The sequence below is a fragment of the Delphinapterus leucas genome, chromosome 1 (assembly GCF_059928025.1).
Source record: "Delphinapterus leucas isolate spDelLeu-1000000601 "Yukka" chromosome 1, BTC_Dleu_Yukka2, whole genome shotgun sequence".
NCBI classification, from domain to species: Eukaryota; Metazoa; Chordata; class Mammalia; order Artiodactyla; family Monodontidae; genus Delphinapterus; species Delphinapterus leucas.
Genome location: NC_143129.1, coordinates 133193128 through 133216062, shown reverse-complemented (window position 1 = coordinate 133216062; position 22935 = coordinate 133193128). Strand labels below are relative to the sequence as shown.

The 22935-nt window shown below is 39.9% G+C and overlaps 1 protein-coding gene across 1 annotated transcript in view; it reads left to right on the top strand.

Moving 5' to 3' along the window:
• The window catches only part of SGIP1 (SH3GL interacting endocytic adaptor 1), a 130412-nt gene that overhangs the window by 64791 nt on the left and 42686 nt on the right, over positions 1 to 22935 (top strand). Inside the window, exons 13-18 of the mRNA XM_089910545.1 lie at positions 6 to 80; positions 2446 to 2937; positions 9600 to 9727; positions 10700 to 10826; positions 15695 to 15760; positions 16693 to 16752. Coding sequence (XP_089766671.1) covers positions 6 to 80; positions 2446 to 2937; positions 9600 to 9727; positions 10700 to 10826; positions 15695 to 15760; positions 16693 to 16752 — 948 coding nt within the window. The remainder of the gene's footprint in view (positions 1 to 5; positions 81 to 2445; positions 2938 to 9599; positions 9728 to 10699; positions 10827 to 15694; positions 15761 to 16692; positions 16753 to 22935) is intronic.

Below are 22935 nucleotides of genomic sequence, written 5' to 3'. Positions count from 1 at the left end.
GGCAGCACCTCCACCACTGCCTCCAAAACACGTACCAGCCACTCCACCCCGAACAGGCTCCCCCTTAACAACTGGACCAGGTAAGCTTTATTTTTTCTGCTCTGGGATGATGTGGCAATCAGCAGTGGCCCCGTACCTCAACATGCTCTTGATGTGTTGGAAGCTATAGGCTAGACTAAACATGAAACTGTTTGCGTTTAGTTTTATTGCCATTACATTTCACTATGTAGACTTCTTTTAAAGTATCACTCCCAGGTTTCACAAAAGGGTTCACTTTCCTAACTCATGTTTTCTCTGTATAATGTTGTCGAACAAAGGCCACATTTACTTGTGAGATGGAAGAAAACAAACTCAATATCAAAAGTCATTGTTCAATTGACATCTCACTTCATTGGATCTCACTGTAATGATTTACAAATTAAAAGGCATAATTTGTATTGTTCCAAGAACCAATGAGTTTTTTTCTAGAATTAAAACTGTGTCGTCCACAATGATAATAGAATGGTTCCCGGGATATGCAACATACAGGTAAGCTTGGGTGGTGGGAATTTTTCCCAGTAGTTATTAAAGTATTTATTATCCCACGGCAAAGAGATGTGTAAGGATGATAAAATATGGCAAGGAATTGCTGCATGCCTTTAGACAGATAATTTCTAAGGCACACCTTTACTGTCTATTAAAATCAATACTATGTATTCCTACAGTTTATAATCTACCTAGTCTTACTGGACTAGCAAGTCAAAAGCAGTAGTAGTGGGCTTCCCTGGTGGCGCAGTGGTTGAGAGTCCGCCTGCCGATGCAGGGGACACAGTTCGTGCCCCGGTCCGGGAAGATCCCACATGCCGTGGAGCAGCTGGGCCTGTGAGCCATGGCCGCTGAGCCTGCGCGTCCGGAGCCTGTGCTCCGCAACGGGAGAGGCCACAATAGTGAGAGGCCCGCGTACCGCAAAAAAAAAAAAAAAAAGACAATAGTAGTTATTTTATGTGCCTGGGTCCTTAGAATGCAGTTCTTCATCACCTTTGGAATTCTATTGCAGCTTCATCCTTAGCTATTTATGCAGCCTGGTGAGTTTGATAGCTACAGAGTGAGGTATTTATCAACAAGAGCAAATGCAAGACATAGTCATTTATGAAATTTACATTGATTCAGACCCAACAGTCATCCAGAGTGTCACAGGTAAAAGTGTTTGCAAGTTCAAATCATTTTGGCCCCTTGGATTCCCATGAATGTGTTAGAGATAAATAAATCTACCAGCAACAAAATTATAAATATTGTGGCCCATGCAAACTGCTATCCCATTTATCTGTAGCCTTGGAACCTTGAAGGTTAACTCTTTTCAAATGTGAAATATGGAAATACTAAGCCGGCTCTTATAGCTAGAAGGTTATTTAAAGGTAAAGTGGCTTCTGCTCATGCCTTGCAATTATATAGGTAACAATTTCTAATTTAAATAACCTCGGTTTAGTAAAAGGTACACTTCCTCACATTTCAAATGTTATCAAGTATTTCCTGCCAAGCTGTAGAAGATAGTTTTAATTTTTTCTCTTATTACTGATAAGAATTAAAAAGAATAGCTAATGCTAATACTTAAGCAAAACAGACTTTTTTGTTTTGTGACTTCAGATAGATATATATCAGTTATGCCTTTGATATTAACAGGTTAGACTTGAGAAAAGAAATTATAAAGGTGTTTTTATAATTTTCTTCCCTATTAAACAGGTATGTATGTAACAGTTCTAATAAGTAGTAAATGTATTCTCATTATCCTATGTGTGTGGTGTGTGGAGTGTGTATGTGTATGTTTGTAAATATTCATGTGGGAATATCTCTTTAAATAATCTTTGTGCTGTGTTTCTGGTGTGTTCAAGGTAGAGGCTATACAACTAATTATGATGTGATCATTTTTTTAAACTAACAGATATTGTCATTAGTTTCACGAAACATTTTCATTTAATATGCCAGAGTAGACAATCTTTATCAAATGAGGGTCATTTCCAGCTATCAGTTCTTTTTCAGTTGTGTCCTCTGTATTTCAGTAGGCCAGATTTTCCAAAGGGACCTCCCTTTTGGAATTTCCAGTTCCAGAGCTTGTACACTTCTGTGAACCTAACACTGTCTTCTCAGAATGACCACACTTTGCATGCCTGTGAGCAGCCTTGGAGGGCAGTCGCGTGCTCAAGTGCTTTCGATGATGGTAGAAGTAGCCAACTCGGGTCACCCCACACGAGGGTAAATAATAGCAAAAAAGGCGATACTCATATTGTAGACGCAAGGAACTCTTCCCTCCCCTTCAACTCCAATCAAGATTTTCCATTGTGAAATATGCCTACCTAGGCACCTCACAAGACAATCTATTTACCAGGCTTTGCCTCACCCCTCCCACTTCCCATACAAATAATTTTAACAAAGTCAATTAAATTTTAAAATCAACTACTTTAACTACAGGAAATGACCAGGCAGCCACAGAGGTCAAAATTGAAAAACTACCATCAATCAATGACTTGGACAGCATTTTTGGCCCTGTGTTGTCCCCCAAGTCTGTTGCTGTTAATGCTGAAGAAAAGTGGGTCCATTTTTCTGATACATCCCCGGAACGTGTTACTCCAGAGTTGACTCCAAGGGAAAAGGTGGTGTCCCCACCAGCTGCCTCAGACAACCCAGCTGACTCCCCGCCTCCGGGCCCCCCGGGCCCTCCTGGTCCCCCAGGACCTCCAAGTCCCCCTCGCAATGTACCATCGCCACTCAACTTGGAAGAAGTCCAGAAGAAAGTCGCTGAGCAGGCCTTCATTAAAGATGATTACTTAGAAACAATCTCATCTCCTAAAGATTTGGGGCTGGGGCAGAGAGCAACTCCGCCTGCCCCACCACCACCCACCTACAGGACTGTGGTTTCATCCCCTGGACCTGGCTCGGGCAGTGGTACGGGGACCACCAGTGGTACGTCTTATGTTTGAGTGTGCTTCGTGTGACCGGGAATGGCCGTGGCTACGGCAGTGTGAGCAACGCCCTCCTCCTGCCTGGCAGTTGGCTTTAGAGCTTCAGCCATCCCTCCTTTGGCGTGGGTGTCCTGTGCCCTGTGGCATGTACTAGTCCATCGAATGCTCACGGTCATAGTGCAAGTCTGTGGATGTGTCCTGCCCTGCACTCGCAGCCCTTAGGAGTGCCCTGCCTTCTACCCTGCAGATAAGGTGTATATTTTTTAAAGAAAGCTGTGATGTCATTGTTTAGATTTCAGGAAAAGTTCTAGAAAGACAGGTTTCACAGCAAGTGAGTTTCGTGTTTAATGTCTGATTTCCTCATCAGATGCCTCCACGCGAGCCCTAGTTTGTTTGGGTTTTTTTCGGGTGTTTCCGCTTTATTGAGATACAACTGACGAAATTGTAAGATATTTAAAGTGTACAATTTGATGATTTGATATACACATACACTGTGAAGAATTCCTCCCACCAAGTTAATTAACACAGTCCATCACCTCACATATTTACCTTTTTTTTTTTTTTTTTTTTGGTGAGAAATTTAAGTTCTACTCTCTTAGCAAATTTCAGTCATTCAATACAGTGTTATCAACTATAGTCACCATGTTATACATTAGCTCCTCAGACATTATTCAACTTATAAGCTTATAAATCTGTTTGTATTTTTTTTCAAGGGTCCTAGTTTTTGTAGTTCAGTGCGTTTTCTTCTATTTTTTTTCTGTTTATTTTCCTTATGGTGGGAGAGCTATGTTAACTCCTCTAATTACTTCAGAGAAAAAGAAGTAGGGTTTGAAAAAGAGATTTTAGAGGACAGCAAAAGAAGAGCCTGCCTTATTGCATCCCCAGCCTAATCAAGCTGCCACTGAAACAAACTACTCTCTGATGTCATCATTTGACATGCTCATCAGCCTATGAGGTCAACTCGAAGTACAGTGACAGGTGATGGAGCAGTTTATCAGAAATGTACATTTTGGGATTCTAAATGCACATGTTGACATTGAATCTGATATTTTGGTTTCCCTTATTTGAAGCTTCATTTTGTGCTCTCTAATTATGAAAGGATGGGAACTACCAAGCATACCCAAGAAAGACCAAGATTTTTCTAATGCAGCTTCTGTATTATTCATTCCATTGGTGCTCATGTTTGTCTGACAAGATCCTCCAGTGCCTTCCCAAACTGTTCCTGTGGGTTTGGTTTAGGTTCCTTTGCAGGGGTGTGAAGGACTATTTGTTTTTTATTTTCTTTGAAAGAGGCGACCAAGTCTAAGTTATTTAGGTCTAGTAAGAGACAGAAAGGAAAGGCATTTGTCTCCATTCTAATAGTCATCATTGCTTCTGCTTTCAATGGAGTATCTTTCAGTGCTTGCTCTGGTTTGCAAACTGCTCTGTGCTTTAAAGTGAGAGCATCCAAGCCGATCAAGGAGAGGACTGGAGAGTCACACGCACTGCACACAAAATCAGTGTTTTATATCATTACGTGTGCCCTTCCTCCACCAAGAAGGAAAAAGAATGCAGTACTAAAATTTAAGTTTGGGAAACTATGTTAAAGCAAAATCGGCAGGCTTCTTTACTATAGGACCTCTGAGAGCCATTATTTTGCCAATAAGAGCAACAGCTATAGTTTCTTGTCCTGGCTTCATGCCAAGAACTTTATGCACATCATTTCATCCTTACAACAACCCCATGAGGTGAATACTCTTCTTTCCCCCATTTTACAGATCGAAAAACCAAGGCTCTTGGATGTTTAGTAATTTGCCCAAGTTTACACAGCTGCAGGTGGTAGACTTGGGATTCATCCTCGGGTCTCTCTGATCTCAAGCCTGTGTTCTCAACCACTATGCCCTCCAGGCACTCTTGTAAGGTTTAGTGACAAAACATCCCAAACTTATTTGAGACTGACACACACCTGTACTGCACAGTGTCATCAAGATCACCAAAAGTCTTCTCTCCAAACCTGCTCCTCTGTGTTCCTTTCTATAATTCTGGAGGGTTAGAGCCTCACTTCCACCCTCTATTCCTTTTTAGGTCTTTGGGGTTCTTACTTAACTGTAAAGATAATAAAGGGCCCCTAGGTAAAACCTTCAGTTCAGACCTCAACCCCAAAGAAGCTGGTTGTCCTCTGTCAAAGAGGGGCATGTTTCCATTGCCTTGGATGGGACTCTCCTTCCTGGGCCAGACTCTGAGTCTTCCGAAAGAACTTTTCAAGGAATAATGCCTTCTCTTCAGTGGCCCGGCCACTATGCTCTCCTCAAAGTAAACTCCTTTGGTCGGGGGAGGGGAGCTTTGTTACTCACCCAGCTCCTCCAACACCTTCCACAAGGCTCTGGGAGATGCTTGTTTGATTGAATTGACCACTGAGCTAATGAGTGGCAAGAGAAGCTCTAGCTTTCTTTCTAGAATCCTTGGGAGTTTTGTTGTTTTAGTGTTTAGTTTCCATATTCTTATTTAAAATTACTTGCAAATGTTACCAGTAAAGACTATCAATTCTTAATAACTGTGCTGGAAAAAAACTATACTTTACTGGTATTAAAGGATTGAATTTCTAAGTAGAAGACCGAACTGGGCCAACGAAGCTCATGAATAAATAAAACTTGCACCATTATCTCCTTAATTAAGTCCCAGTTTATTTGCTCGTAAATCTTTTATTGATGAAATATACACAGACTGGAAGAAATGTAAATTTAGGATTAAAAGAATAGGATACGGTCTCATGTTTTAAAGATTCGTAGTGCTTATCACTACCTGCTTCTTAAAACTTAACCTGATGGGAATAACGCTTCTTGTATACCTCAAACTATATTTAATTAGATACCATTATGCCTACTTTAAAATTTTCATTCACACTGAGATGACTGCCAATGACCAAGTTTAGACAGTACTCAGGCCTCGTGAATCAGAAGAGTTATCTGCTATTGAAAAAGTTGGAAGTTAAGAATTTGCTCCAAGAACTTTAATTTCCTTATGGCAAAAGTTCAAAATACATAGTTTGGCCAACACATTGCTTTATTGGAATGCAGACACTGATTCTTGGCAAAGGCTATCTCTTCTCCTATGTGGGCTGTGTGTGCCCGGGGGATAGAATGGGGAAAGTGTTTTCTTGGCCTGCAGCAAGTTTGGAGGCCAGGGAAAGAGAGGTGTCCGTAAAGATAGAACGTTCAGTGCAACGTTTCCCGACTGGGGAAACTAAAGCAATAGTAAAGCATGTTAAACACAAACAGACACACACATACAACCCCCCATAAGCAAATAACTTTGAGCTACCTGGGGTTGAATTAAACAAATATATTTCCTAACTACATGTCCAATATGGAAGCCACTAGGCACGTGGGGCTATTTTAATCTTAATGGCAATTAATTAAAATTAAAATTAAAAATCAGTTATTTAGATGCAGTAGGCACAATTCAGTGCTCAGTGGTCACATGTGGCTAACGCCTATCTTATTGGACAGCACTTGTTCCAGAACATTTTCATCGTTGCAGAAAGCTCTGTTGGGCAGTACTGTTTTAGGGCTTTTAATGTGCTGGTCACCAAAAAAGAAATGCAGTGTGAAACCATTCCCACATATGTTTAATACTTTCCTCAAAGCAATGGTGTAATTGTGTCCTAAGGAACACAAGTTGGGAAAGACTGATTCTTCACATATTTTGAAGTGCACATATTTTAATTCATTTGATTCTCCTCCACAACATTTTGATGTATTAGCCTCATTTTACAGATAAGGAAACGGATGCTGAAAGATAGGACTTGCCACCGTTACAAAACAATAAATAGCAAAGCCAGTATCTGTCTGACCTCAGGTCTGTTGGATTCGATTTACCACTTCTCCCCCCCCACTCCCCTCCCCCACCCACAAGCACACACACAAAAAGAGAGATGAAAGTTGAAGTCATCCTTATGCGGTTCTCATACCAAAGTTATGATCGAACTCCAGGTTGAGAGCAGCAGATGGATTGAGAGCATGTCAATGGTTGCCAACTTTTCTGAACTCACAAAACTCAAATGATGTACATGTGATTTTTAAAGTTAAACAATGTTGTCCAGTTATTTTCCAGCATTGTTCTTGGGAATAAACACTGCTTGAAGGGAAAATGAAAGTATAATTGAAGGTAGAAGAATGAGGATAGAGATGTACAAATAATAGCCCTCTATATTCTTGCAATACAAAATAATTGTGTAATCTCACAAAATCGTGTGAAACGTTAGTACAGTTGTGAAATACTCCTTAGGCCCTGAGTACTCTCTGCTGAATGTGTGGGTTCTGTCAAGCAGGTTTTGCTTCTTAAACACTCCCTTAGTATCTTCTAACTGCACAACGAATCAATGAAATCAATTCAGTAAAGAAAAAGTGAGTAAAACAGTAAAGAAAACGTGCCGCAAAAGGAAAAGGAAACCAGTTAACCAGCCACTTTTTTCCTTGCTTCTAGTTGTACCTGTATCAAAAAACAATCTTTACCGTCATCAACTGCCTTCCATTTGTGTAGTATTTTATAGTTTAGTAAATACTTTAATAAGCATTGTCCATTCCAATTGTGACAACCCCTTTGCAAAGTAGAAGCATGTCTTATTTTTTTAAAACAGGGAGCTGAGGCTCAGAGAAGTCAAGATCCCACAGCTGATCTTTTCCCGAGATTGACTCAGAAGACTATTTCTTGGAAATAGACCCATGGGTAGACATTTTGACCCACTCCTATAGCATGGTTTTCCAGCAAAATAGAACCCTCCAAAAAGCTCCATAAAACTTCCTGACAAAGACTTTGCTGTGTAAAGATTTATTTCCCATCTCTTTGCTGTCACTTCTGTTTTCTGAAAACATCCTGGGTATAAAGAAAACTTTGTAGTGGGACCTGTCAAAATATACCCTATTCTTTTATTCAGAGAAGATTAGCCAAAGACTAAGAATATTTATATTGAGACAAAAGTATGCAGTCTATCCATGCGAAAAGAAGACCTTTGTGCAAAATATGGGGCTACGGTCCACCTAAAGCTACAAGACACTGCATTTAAAAGCTCAGGCTTTGTAGTTACATAGACCATTTGAGCTACGTGACCTTGAGCAAGTTACTGAATATCTCTGAGCTTTACTTTCCACTGAGATAGTAGAAGTACCTTCCTCCAAAGCTTATTGTGGGGATAAAATAAGATAATGCATGTAAAATGCCTAACATAGATGCTGGCCCAATAAAATAAAAAGTGAGTATACAATAAAAAGTTGGCAGTGGTGGAGAGGAGGTATCGGTAGGGATGGGTGGTAATGATTAGTAGGGTTTCGCTCCGATGAAACTACACTTAGAATAAGCAACACAGAGAAACACAACGCACTCAACATTTCAAATTGTTTACACAAAGGAGCAAGATTTTCACCTCCAGGACATGCCTAAGATGGGAGCAGCTGCTGAGGTGATGGGTTTTGCTGCTCAACTCCAAAGCTCCTTGAGAATCTGAAAATCTGGACATGGAGGTGCTGGTCTAGGATTCTCCAGAGAACAGAGCTTTGTGACATGTTGGAGGGGAGGCTAGGTGGGGAGAGATATTTTCCTGGGGCACAATTTCTTAGACTTTTCTTGGAGTGATTTGATACCTGTGCTTCTAATCAAAGTGAAAAAAACCTCAGGAGTAGTTGGAACTTCTCTGACTGAACAAGAACAGTTTGGAATATTGATTTGACTTTCTTAAGGTTGTTAGCCAAGTAGTTTACCCGTGTATCCCGGACAGATGACTGAAGACGGGCAGACCCCTGAGTCTAGAGACCTCTCTGGTGCGCTCATCAATGTGCATGCCAACCTCTGTGTGTCCTCTGTGTTTCACATGCTTGTCATTGACAGCCAGAAAAGTAAATCCAAGGGCCCTTTTAAAAATCATCACAAAAATCATTGCAGGCAACCTCTACACAGACAGACTCCTACCTAGCCACCTTTGAAAAATAAAATCCTCTAAATTCAATGTGTTTCTGTTAAGATTCTACACACAAAGTATGCACGTACCATCTAATTTACTTTCTTACATTTTGTCCTTTGCTTACCATCAAGTGTTTGCTTACATTTACGAAGTTAGCACTCATAGCTTGAAGCACGGTAAGAAGGATACTTCTCTTCTGTGTTTTATATACATAAATATTTATATATATATATACATATACACACATATTTATATATATGTATATATACATATAATGTGAAAAATCTTTTTTTTTCAAGTTCGAACCTCCATTTTCATCTTGGACATAAATAAATTCTGAATATGCGAAAATCAAGAAAATTGATCATAAGTTTGGTGTGTACCATGGTCAAAATGAAGGATACCCACCCACCCAGCCAAAAGAGTCTTAAGAATATATTTTCTGTCACAGGGAGTAATAAAAGGATTTACCTTTCACTGGGTGTCACATGACAACAAAAGGCAATGAGCTTCAGCTTCTGCCATCAACCTAGTGATTTTTTTTCTTTATTGAAAAAAAAAAAAACCCAAACCCCATGTGCTACAGAGTTGACTGTACTAACTGCTGAGGTGAAACAAATGGCTCTGATTGACACTGTGTTGGGGAATGGGGAAGGCGGGATCCAGTGATGACAGCACTTTTGGCCACCTGCGTTCCTAGTCATTTTTAACACCAGCTTGTTTTTCAGGTGCATCATCCCCTGCTCGGCCAGCCACCCCCTTGGTTCTTTGCAGCACCACGACCCCACCTCCACCTCCTCCCCGGCCTCCGTCTCGGCCAAAGCTACCTCCAGGGAAGCCTGGAGTCGGAGATGTGGTATGTTCCCTTCTGCCCTGGCCTGCTCAGAAACACCCAGTGGGAATGACAAACGAGTCCAAGGGCCTGAATGCGGGTCATCTCAACTTCAGGTCTAAGTCTCACTTACAGTGCTTGTACAAATGGCCCTGACAGGTGACATCTGAAAGACAGTCACTGCAATCAGAGTGTACGTTTCAGTTGCCCTCAAATCCCTAACATCTTTCAAGCCAAGGTCGAAAATAGTAGGAATAGGATCCTGGGGCCCTTAGTTCTTCTACAGTGGGTTTGATGAAAATTAAGATAATAATGCTCAATTGTGCTAAATCCTTTAGAATGGGAGGTGTTTCCTTTCACCATGTTTATCTGATTTTGGAAGATTCCAAGGGAGGGCAAGTCCTGATTTCTGTCCCCAGACTACAGAGAAGTTACTGGTGGTAGGCACACTGTGTGAACATAAAGGAGGGTGGTGTGACCCAATGAGTTTTTTCTGACATTTCTTGCATCATGTTTTAAGGCTGAGGGGTGGGCAACATTCTGTGTGAACAATTAAGAGACTTCTGGCAGAGGTAAATTCCTTTGGTATCTGCACACAGGAGTCACAGACTGGTGATGTCCCTGATATCTAGTTTAGCTAGCACAGTGCAGTGTTCTGCATTCAGATATCTTTCAGTGGGTATAAGCTCTCACATTATGTTACTTGCTTAGTTCCTGGGGGCATAAGAGGCCATCCTCCTGAAACATCGCTGACCACACCCCAGACCTCAGCCTCTCTAAATGCGATGTTCCTGTTGAGTGCAACGCATTACGGTTGATGGTTCCTCTAGCTCCATCCACAAGCTCCTGTACAGATATAATCAATTTCAGTGTAAAAGTGGTGCCACCTATTCTCTTTTAAGAACCTGAGTTGTCATATCCGGGGCCGGGAGACACTAAAAATATGGAGGGCAGACCTGTGAATCTAACTTTCCATTTCTTTTCTTCTCCCTGCAGCCCCGACCTTTCAGCCCTCCCATCCATTCTTCCAGCCCTCCTCCGATAGCACCCCTAGCCCGAGCTGAAAGCACTTCTTCAATATCGTCCACAAATTCCTTGAGTGCAGCCACCACCCCGACAGTTGGTAAAAATTATCTCCTCTCTTCTAATCTGTTTGTGGTTTTGACTGGCTATTATTTATGATCTGAAAACCCTAACGCCCAATGTTTCTGATCAAAGTTGTTTTGCTGTGTGTTTTGCTATCATCTGACTCTTCTTTTAAAAGCACCTTCTCAGCAAAGAAGGCAAAGTGCTTTAAGTAAGCAAATAAGCAAATAAAAGAATGTGAACACCTGTGTTTTGCAGGAATTCTCTTATGCTATTTCCATGTAGAGCTATTCATAAAAGTAAAGAAGAAATCGTCAAATAAGATCCCATAATTTAGATATTATTTCTTATAATGAAAATAGTCTCCATTGAGGGGGGAATGTTTCTTTAAATTCCAACCGTGTAACGCATCAGAAATCACAAAATTTAGAACTTTTATTTTCTTGAAGCTTTCATTTCTTCATCACTTTGGTTCTCCTTATGTTGACAGATGGTATAAACATGGGCACTGTGGGACGTGAGAAAACTTTTCGACATTTTTTGTAGTGCTTTTCAGTGATGTGCGGTCAATTTTCCCCAAGAAATAAGTCATTGCTGGCATTTTCAGTAAATGCCTTTGTGCCTCTTTCCTTATGGTGTGATGAAAGTGAAGAGTTGAGAATGGCTGCTCAGCTGGATGGTTTTCCCAGGTTTAAATGCCTCTTTTTGCCTGGAGTGTCTTCCCTCTTCCCAAGGCCGGTCTCTGTCTACACCTCTTTACCCACCTTCCATAGCTCCTGCTGCCTCTCTCATGTTTGCATGGTATCTCTGACCTGGGCTTTCCCATTCCATTTTTTCCCATTGTCTTCCTTTATTGTCTGAATGCCCTCCAAGTCCCCCATATTATAAACCATCTGGCTCATGCTGCATTGCTTGGGAGAATCATTAACCAAAGCTAAATAAATTCCTGCTGCTACTTGCCAAAAAAGAGCACACTACAGAGTTGCCCATGGGAGGAGTAATTTGATCAAAGCCTGAAGCTCTTCTGGAGAAGAAATCCCTCTTTTCCCAGGGAAATAAGTTAAGGTGTGCCCCTTAGGCCCCCAAAGAGAATTTCGACCATATCACGTGCTCTACATTTTTAATCAGATCAGCCCCAAAGAATTCTTCAAATTTGGTGAAAATATAGCCAGTTATCCAATTTCATATGTTTCGTTAACAGAGAGATATTTAACATCATTTATATAACCATGTCTATTCTTTACCTGCATCATCAGCTGGGGCAATTCAGGGCTCCCCAATTTTAGATGCCTATTAGCTAGTTTCTCTCTGGGTTTTGTTGTTGTCGCTGTTTTGTTTTGTCTTTTCTGTAACTTCCGACCTTATTTTTGAACTCTCTTTAATACTCTCGATTGCTACAGCCATTCCCCCCACTCCTGCTCTGTTGTTTTTCTGTTGTTTTTTTCCTCAAGGTCATTTGTTCCACTCACTCTCTGTGATTTTCCTGGTGGTCCAGAGACGAAAGTAAGGATAATAAACTGTCACTCAGAAAGCAGACCTCAAGTGACCTCAGATGACCATCTAACCTATTCCTTCAACTCATTGAGATTCATAGAGAAAATTGCACACACAGAGCATTTGACCTGTGGCCACGTTTTGTACCATGTGTTCTCATGCTCCCTGCTGCAGAAATCTCAAATCCTGGCCAGTGACTCTGATTCTTAACACAGCTAGTATGCATTCTTTTAAGATGAACCACAGAGGGGCTAAAAAGAGAAAAAAGCCACCTTAGAGGCTGGTCACATTGCTTCATTGCTGAGGAGCATTCTGATTTTATCTGTTTGGGTCTGTTATTTTTGTTTGGTTTTCATCTTCCTCACTCTCTTGTTCTTTATTTCCTGCTGCTGTGGGTCACCTGACAGCCGTTTCTCTCTGAAGTAAATACATTGTCAACGACCGCCCAGCAGCACCTTGTGTAGCGTTGTTTATCTCTTTTCAGAGAGGATGTGCTTTGGCTGTTCAGCACTAAGGTGCTGACTGTTCATGACTGCCTTGGAACATCAACTTAATGTAATCAGATGGCTTGGGGCAGATAGAATTTCAGCAGCAAATTCCTGACATCGATGGCTCAAGATTTCCCTCCCTCCACCAAGATACTTTTCTGACATTTCCTGTGACACTTGTGCCAAAATTGGGACATGTGTGGCAGAAACTGGATACTTATTATTTGTACTTGCTTATTGCAAAGTTTAATATAATTCAAGGGTTAAATTTTTAAGAGCATGTCTGGTCTTCCTACGCAACAATTCAAGTAAGAATTCGCTCCTGCCAGACTTCGGGCGTAAAATCTTTTTCATGAGACCTGTGACTATAAAGTAGTAAATCTGATGCCAAATTGAAAACAGGACTTTCTGTGCATTGTCACATTCAAATAATGAAGCGTACCTTTGCAACTATATGTCACTGAATTTAAGTTATCTTCAGTCAGAAGATGCACTATTATTTTCTATATGACTGAGAAAGGGTGGAGAAAGCTGCCAGTTGAGGTAAGGTGCAATACTTTCTTATCATATTGATTTTAAGACCCATCCCAATTCCAGAGAGGTTAAAAAGTACACATAGTAGAATCAATGAAATACAATAAACTCCTTTTGTACTGAACAAAGCTCACAGGACCTTCACTATTTGATTTGGGGGGAAGAATCCTATTAATATTATGTGAATAAAGAAAGTGTTTAAAGTTATTCTATTGTAAGAAACAAATTCCTAGACATTTAGAGATAGAGATAAACAGGGAGTTATCTCTAATTGTATATATCCAATTTATTATTTGTTTCTTATTTCTATAGGTGATAGTCATTTTTTTCGATGTTTGCAAAACCTTCCTTTGGTACCCCAATGCAAAAAGACCATGAAGACAATTTTTCTTCATTGTTAAATTCACTATGAATTATATTCCTTCACTGTTAATTATGCATTTTTAAATTACATCTTTAACATCCCAGGAATCTGTAATGAATGAAAGGTAATCATTTACAGGCACGAAAGGAAGCATCAGATGGACTTTGATGCTTCCTTTGGTGTAGATCTTTGAGCAAAAGTGATTTGTATTCAGTACAGGAATATTAGTCATAGCATTTAAAACTTAAAATATTTCCTCCAAGTCTTTGTCTCTCTAAGCTGGGTGGCAATTCTGACTTAGATAAGCTTTTTAAAAAACATAACTATATTAACATCAATTATTCTGGACAAAAAGAAAGACCTTTGGAGGTGGATATTCTTGATCCCAATTTTAAATTCTCACACTTTAGTATTTTTTTCCTTCTGCCTTTTTTTTTTTTTTTTTTTTTTGAAAAGCCTGTCTCCAGTACTGACTTCCCTATCTCAGATCAATCTGAGGCAATTTCCATGGTTAGTTCTTAAGGAAATTTTTCTTCTGTACTTGATTTGAGTGTTGCCCTTATTTAAATTAAGCACAGAGCTGTGCAACCACCCATTTTTTAAGTTCTCTGATGTATTTAGTATGTTTTCTTCTAAGCGCTCAATGTCTACAACCACAATAAAAAATGATAGCCACCCTGTTCAACCCTTACGAACCATTCTTTTGTAACTTCGGCTCAAAGAACAAATGACAGTATTGGAGGCTCCTCATTTTAAGGAGACTGTAAACAGAAAATTAGTTCTTCAAAAGAAAGGAATGTTCTCCACCATTCCCCACTAATAGGTATGAAAAGGCACTGTTACATTCAGTTTCTGCCAATGTAACTTTTTTGTGTCCTATTTTCTGGAGATATTATGGGGTATCCTTCTTAGGGCCAGTTCTTTTTCCTCTCCTACAGATATTATAGGAGTTGCATTCTCTTATTCTAGCCACCAAGGAAGCCACATGTATATTAAAAGCTGATTGACAGGTGCTATCCTAGAGCCTTAAGAACTGACAAAGAAATAGTTTCCCTGCCTTATTCACTAAGTCTAAGGAGGCAAGCTAGTAGAATATTTTCCAAGAAGCAGAGTTTTTGAAATAATTTTACTACCCTCATTCATTTCCTTATCTTACTTCTCTGTGTTCTAGGGAAGATTCTCCCTTACCGGTCTTTGTACAGAATTTATTCAATTTTCTATTAAAGTTAGAATAATACCCTTCAGACCTGTGGCACTGATTGATCTAAATCACATAGAATAAAACTTCAATTGTCTACATTTGTTTGTTGGTGAGGAGGGAGACCGTGTACAGAGATCCAGAACGGTTGGGATTCAGAGCAACTGTTGTGACCAGTTTACAAAGACATTTGGCCATGCCTGATACCATAGCCAAAGATGGAATTACAATAATGCTGTTCAAAATTAACAATCCATAACTACCAAGTACAGTGCAAGGCAAATTGAATTTGGATATTATGAAGTTGAAATGGGATACTTCATTCAGGGACCTCAGATTCATACTGTTGCATTTTTATGGTCTCATTAAAAGCTTCCTCTTTCCCCATGGGGAGGAAGGTGCATGCTGGGTGATCCCATTGAGCTGTCAGCGCTCTGTCCGGAGGTTCTGTTGATGGATATATGTCCAGCCACTTGAGAATTGTGTCTGAGTGAAATACACCTGCACGAGTCAATTATTAATGATAGTGCTTTTAACAACTCCCTGAAAAGGTGGGGGTGTGATTTTTTCCATGGAGCTGACTTCAGTGAATTCACAGATGCTAACATCTGGCATTTTTTAGATTTCCATTTCTTCTCATAGGCTCATCATGAAATAAGCACATCACTTTTTTATACCCTTTCCATAATCTCAGTGTCTTAGGTTTTGTTTCCTTTTCCATTAAAATCATTCCTGTGTTTCGATCAGTAAAGTGTGTTGCTTGATTTCATTTGAGATTTGTATTTGTGTTTTTGTTTTCCATTCCTTTATATTTCTTTGGTTCGTAGTGTCAGAAGATGATGTTTTTTATGACAAACTGCCCTCGTTTGAAAGGCGCTGTGAAACGCCTGCAGGTATGGTGCTAGCCGAGTGATCTCTAGATATCTAGACTTTAAAAATCCAAGCCCTTATGCCATCTGAATGCTCAACTTCATGGACATGCTCCTCGCCTCATGAGTGGCCAGTGCCGATCAGATGCACCGTCTATTTACTGTTCATCGTGGAACTCATGCCACTGAAATGTTTTTTGAGTGAACATTTTATAAAGCCGCAGGTTGCATGACAGTTTCTCAGTGAAAAGGTTCCAAAAAGGTGAGATGCTATTGCTTTGTGAATTTACAGGAGGAGGAATAATTTAACTGCTCAGAATTACGTGTCCAGTGACGGCTTTTTAATTAAAAATATAGTAGAGCACCGTTAGTAATCTTGTTTTTTCTTTGGTACGTAGGTAAAGGGTGTTTTGTGTCTGGATGCCTAAGGTGATTCCAGGGGAGGGGATGGAAGAAATATGACATCTTCCATGAACTTTCAGTTGATATGCAATGCTGTTGTCATTGAAAACCTCAGCTAAGTTTTATATAACCTATAACTCCGAGTTTATCTTTTTGAAAACATAGAAGGGGATGACATTGAAGATGAAATAAATACAGCAATTGCTGAATGACAGTTTGGCCAAACTAGTGCAGTTAAAATATGCTGACGCCCCTGCATGGCCAGGAAGACTTCTGCTCCATGCGCACCAGCACCGAGTACCAAGCTACCAGCAACACGTGCCCATCCCTTTAGGCCTCCATAGCTTTGCTTTTGCTTTCTGTTTCCCGAACTGAAAACAAAATAACAATAATAATAGATTGCCAGCCTTCCCTTTTTCCTGCACGCTAACGGCATGCAGTGCCTCTGCCCTCCCCCCTAGTGAGATTAATGACCTGCTCTGTAACTCATACTGTGTCCTTCTCTCTCCCTCTCCTTAACCTTTCCCATCCCGCTTCAACTCCTGGCCATGCAGAGAATGAACAGCCTTCCCTCGTTTGGTTTGACAGAGGAAAGTTTTATTTGACTTTTGAAGGTAAGTAGTGCATAGCATACCAGATTCTAATTTATCCTCCCCTCGTGCCTTTTCCCCATTCACATTTTTAAATCCCAATTCTCTTCAAAAGACCTGGTCTCACTTTCTATATAAAAATGCTATGGCTACTTCGAAAATATTAAATACTAAAGAAAATATTCCATGAATTTGGTTTTTATGGGATCTTCGATTTTTTCATATTAAAAAATTAAAGCTAATTTGCAGTTAATATTGGTTACTTAATTAACTGTGTTAAATTGAAAAAAAACAAACACCTTTTTTGGGCAAGGAACTTAACTCTGTCAACCAGGGCTCTTTCTTAACTCTTTTGCAAATGCAATGCAACAAATATAAGGACATTTTTGGTTGGAATTGGAATTTAACTTTGCTTTGGATAATTAATATTTCAGATACAACATCCATTATTGTAAAATGTAAATGTGTAAATATTCTTATGACAAGGAATGCTGCATGGGAGGTCAGAAAAGTGAGGAAAAGAAAAAAAGTATTTTAGTAAGTTCTATTTACATCTTCTGAAATGGAAATTGAAACTGGAATGACTAGTAAAATGTACAGCTACCACTGGACTTGCCGTTTTAGAAGATGAAAGAAAATATACATAAATATAATGTCAGGTATCTAACCTCAATGTTGGATAATTTGTTATATTCTGTATTAAGGATTAGCATTCTTCTGTTTTATATTTAAATTCTAAATCATTTTAACAGGCCAGGCATTTGATAAAATGGCCTGTTTAAACTATTGTATAGGAAAAATTAAGTAGTTCAACTTAATTAATGGACTATCTTACACATATCACTTAAAACTCTGCTTTCTACGATTTTAAATAGCTAAGTTTATCTTGGGATAAAAAGTTGGCCAAAAGATATTCTACTCTAGAATTGAAACTAAATATTGAACGTTTTATATTTCATGACAACAAAAAGAACTTTCTTAAGTGTGTGTTTTAGCACAATTGTAAAAAATCAGAATGACTGATACAGATTTTGAAGTAGTTTTTGTGGTGTGGCTTTTTTCTCTTAACAGTGACTTTTCCTTGCAAGGTGGTCCCAGAGATGGAAGTCCTTAGCTTGGAGTAGCTTGGGTAGCAGCAGGAAATATTGTATGATTTAAAGCTTCCCAAATACTTGATGTCTATCCTGGGTCAGGCAGAGAACAGGTGGATAGGCAGCCTTTAAGGGAAGATGCATATTTTCCACGTGATGTCGGAAACCTTCGTTGCCTCGGGCCATTAATTTTGTGATAACCAAGATGCAAAATCCACAAACTTATGACCTGCTAAACTTTCTCTTCGAATCAGATGGAATTAAAAAGTGCCCAGGTGTCTTTTTACTGATCAGCACAACTCAGAGCAGAAGCTACAGTTGAATAGGTTGGTGATCCTGACTTATAGCCAATACCTGCATACATAAAGGCTCTTTCTCTGGTTCAGTCTGGCCACAGTAGAAGTTGTAGTTTACCCTGCTTTAACCAGGAAATTAAGCCATATGCTACCGGCAACCTTCAAGTAACATCTGGGGCTCCAAAAAATATATTTCATAATTTTTTGTTGGTGTGGTTTGTTTTGGCTTTAGAGTATCTGTTGGTTGCTTTGCTTGTGTTTTGGTTTGGATTTCTTTAAACAGAGAGAGGTAGACTTTTTCTGAAGATACCAATCTAAAGAGAACTTTTGGTTGTTGGTTTGTTTGTTTTTAAAATTCACATCATCAATCAAATATAAGTATTAATAAACATATGAAATAACAATGTGAACCCCTTTTTTTCTTTTTAGGAAAAGAAAATATTTGTTAGTAGATTTTGGGGTATCTAAAGTTGGTAACATTGCCATTTTAATTAGTAAGATCCAAATTCCTTAAGCATCTCAATTTAAGCCAAGAGAAGTCATACAAGAAAGAGGTTGAATAGAAATTAATTGGAATCTCTAGTTCTGTGTTAGCTTCATCTTGGACTTTGCTCAAGGCTGGAAAGTATAGGCAAGGCTTCTTAAGGGACTATAGGAGCAGCTGTTTCATAAATGTGTCCCTAGTCTTCTCATCAAGAAACGCTCATGCAGATGAAAATACGTTACAGTGAACTTCAAGAGAAGACTTAAGAGAAACTAAAAATGACACCTTACCCCCGGAACTAAAATGACATAAGGATGGCTACATTTTAAGAATGGAAAACTTTGTTTTCATCATTTATGTACATTCGTCTCAGGTAGTTTTAGCTAGTGCAACCTGGAATGATTTTTAAATTTTCTGCTGTGATGATAAAATGGCATAGAAACAGTGACATGTTAAAATGCCTTGAGAATAGTGCCCCTACCCAAATTTTAAACTCCCAAAAGACTGTCATTCAACATGTTTTATTGAGTAGCACTTTTAGTATATTCTTCTAGGGCACTCTGGCTTTACCCACATTTGTTATTATTAATGTTAATTATCTTTATCTTCAATTCTTTATTCAGGGAATGCAGAAGAGGAAGAAAGATTCCCAGCTCAAAATATTCACTTGTTCCAAATAGCTTTGAAATTATTATTTGTTGGCATCTAAATAGTGTTTCTATCATGTTCAAAACCTTAGCCTGTCTTATCCATTGCTTTGTTCTTACAGTTCTCTAGGCATTGTGGTTACCCAGTGAGTGTTTGAGTCACTGACCAATCAGCTAACTCACTAATGAACTTTGCCTTATGAACTTATTTGGAGATAACTTGAGATGCTTCACACCTCCAAATTTAACTTAACAAGAGAGATAGAAAAGCATTAGATGATAGTTCTAACTCAGAAGAGTTCCAAAGCTTGTCTTAATGGTTTACTTTTATAAACAATTTCATCTTTTAAAAATTCACTGAAATTTTAACCTATTTAAGTTCAGCTGAAAAAAAATGGTGAAGGTTACGAGAGGTGGTAACTGTTTAAATTCATTCATCCAGGAGTATATCCAACTGAAACTATCAAGTATTCTTCTGAGATGGAAGGAAGGGAAAGATATTTCCATAACAAGTAGAAGATGTGACTGTTAGATATTTGAATAATTCTGTAGAGCATTTGAACATCAAGATGCTTCCAGAAATGTGCTGTCCCTATCTTTGTTTAACTTATTTAACTACAAAATCATCTTGTATCTGGTAATGGAAAAAAAGACGACCTACAGCCATACATTCTTGAGTGTCACCTCTCCTCTGTGCATACAGCCACTCGCACTCTCCTCTCAAGACAGCTCCGTGCTCCCGTTTACTAGTCTCACCCCCACCAACCTGTGGGACTGTCATGTCCTTAGCAACACCCTTCTCTGCATTCCCAGGCTCTCTGCCACACTCGCCCACCTGTTTCCTTAACTGCATCCCAGCTCTCTCCAGGGGCCATCTCTTCTCCTCTAGCTCTCTCCACGGAAAGCTCCTCAGTCTTCTGTGGGCCCTATGTCATGGGACTACGAGTTCTCCCAACTCCCCATTGCTACTTCCAACTCCCACTCCCAATAATGTAAAGCAGCCATCTGCTCATCCTGCCTTTTACTTACGGCCGTCCACCACTGACTACGGAGCATTCCTCTGCATTCATCTACAGGCTTAGGGATGCTGGCAGCCCCTTTTCACCCTCTTGTCCACCTCACTCCCTAGCTTCATTTTGTGTCATAGATTCGATGGGGATGATCCACCCAACACCCTCGCTCCAGGGCCTCTTGACTTCTTCAGTTCCAATAAACTTTCCCTCCACTCATTAACCCACACCTCTGGCCACATCTTGGAAATGGTCCCTACTGACAAGTGTCATTTTTTTCTATCTCAGAACTAACCATGTGTCCCCCTTCCTATACTCCTATACAATGATTCTTTCATTCAACAAATATTTAGTGAGTACTACTGTGTGCCAGCACTGTCCTAGGCACTCCCCTGTAGGGAACAAAACAGGAAAAATTCCCTGTCACCATGGAGCTTACATTTTAATGTGGAGAATCAAAAGTAAAAAGATAAACAAGTAAAATTTACAGCCTAAGTTCTACAGAAAAAAAAATAAAATAGGGAAGGAGAATGGAACATATTGGGGGTGAAAATAAATAAATAAGAGGACCTGAGGTAATAAAAGTAATGAATAATAATAACTAACACCTGAGTTCTTACTATGCAAAAAGTACATTTCATCTACTATCTCATTTTACCTGCACAACTCACTGATGAGGCAATTCAGATTCAGCTAACATAAGTCACTTTTGCAAGATCACTCAGCCAAGAAGAGGCAGAGAAGCGATTGAAACCAGGCTCCTAGCTGGAGACCGAGGCTGATGCTCTGCTCCGCGTCCGTGATCTCATTCAGCCTTCGCAACAGCCCCTTGAGATTAGGTGAAGCTCGCAGGTTTTTCCAACTCTCCTAACATTCCAGCTTCCTGGTCCCGGGACTACACCTTATCTTTGACCTTGTTGAAACCTCTAGCCTCATGTCCACCCCACTCTCGTTCAGTCCACTAGCCAAGCCTACATTCAAGTTTTCTTCTTTAGACCCCTATCGTTAGACCCCACAGAGGAAGAGTATGTCTCTATACAGTGGGATCTACATTTTCCTCTTTGGAATTATGTAGTCCATGTGAAAAAAGTAACACTTGGGATATTTTTAACTTCTGACCTCCTTCAGTAGGTTATTAAATATCCCTGCTTAAAAATTGGCAAGACATAATCATAGTCATGGACCACTCAACTTTCTTTGCCCTGACAATAGTAATAGCATCCTGTAAGAAGCAAACAGGTCAAATTTTTCACATATGACCAGGAGGATAGTAATTCATTCATCTGAGAGTCACTAAAGAAAGAAAAATTGAAAGGCATAACCAATTTTCTGGGAAGCAGCTCTTTTGCTAAATTCACAATATTCTTCAAGTGGGAAGTGTCCACTAATTGCCCCTACCCCACTGTAGGCCCTTTTCAATCAATAATGCAGTAAAGTTATCGAGTACCCAACTCTGCAAGTCACAGTGTTAAGTACAACTAAGTTGGGGAAATGATATAGAAACATAAAAAGCAGTGATACAAGGCTGTCTTCATTAAAAATATTAAAATCGCACTTCCTAGCTATTCTGATTCTTTCTATGTAAAGTACATTGTCAATATAAAATGTAAAGCCCTTTCTATTCATAACTGAAGGTCGCAGTTTTTAAAATAGCCTAAACCTGTGAAGAAGATTCAAGTGGAGCTGAACCTGCAAAATGTTCTACCAGGCAGATCTGCTGAGGGTTTCAGAATTCACTTGACCTCTTCACAAGAAATTAATGACCTGGTTCTGAAAATCTCTGGGATTGACCAACATGCTGATATTTCACTTGTTCCTGTTCTTTGAGGCAGGTGCCTTGGCTCACATGTTTTGGGTATGACTGTCATGCTGGAGATAGACAAGAAAGTCAGTAAAAGAGAAGCCTCTCTCTTTATTCCACTCACGCCTGACACCAAACATGTGGGGTGTTTCCCTTCACACTGAACAATTCTGACGTAACTACCTGGAGTTAGGCACACCCCATGGCTCAGTCCCACAAGGCTGCCCCTCGCTTTACCCACCAGTCACAAGTCCCACAAGTCACCTGTACTTCTCATTGACCGCCTGTAAATTGAGGGCTCTCCACAGCCACCTCCTGGGTTTTGATAACTTGCTAGCACAGCTCACAGAACTCAGGAAAGAGCTTTACTTTCTATCAACCGTTTATTCTAGAGGATACAGCGCAGGCACAGGCAAATGAAAGAAATGACTAGGAGGAGGTATGGGGGTAGAGGCACGGATCTCCCATGCCCTGTCTGGGTGTGCCGCCCTGTCAGTACCTTGATGTGTCCACCAACCCGGACGCTCTTCAAACCTCATTGTTTAGGGGGTTTATGGGAGGCTCATTATGTAGGCAGAGTTGCGTGAATCATTGACTACTGGTGATTAAGTCAATGTCCAGGCTCTCTCCTCTTCCAGAGGTTGGGAGATGGAACAGAAAGTTCAACCCTTTAACCAACCAGCCCCCATCCTCCAAGAGTCACCTCCTTAGTATGGACTCAGGTATGGTTAAAAGAGACTTTTTATGAATAACCCCAAAGCCCCCACTAACCCTCTCACTCAAGCAATCACAAGGGTTTGAGGAGCTCTGTGCCAGGAACTGGGACAAAGACCTAATATGTGTTTCTTAACATCGTAGTCAGCAAAGTGCTCCCTGTT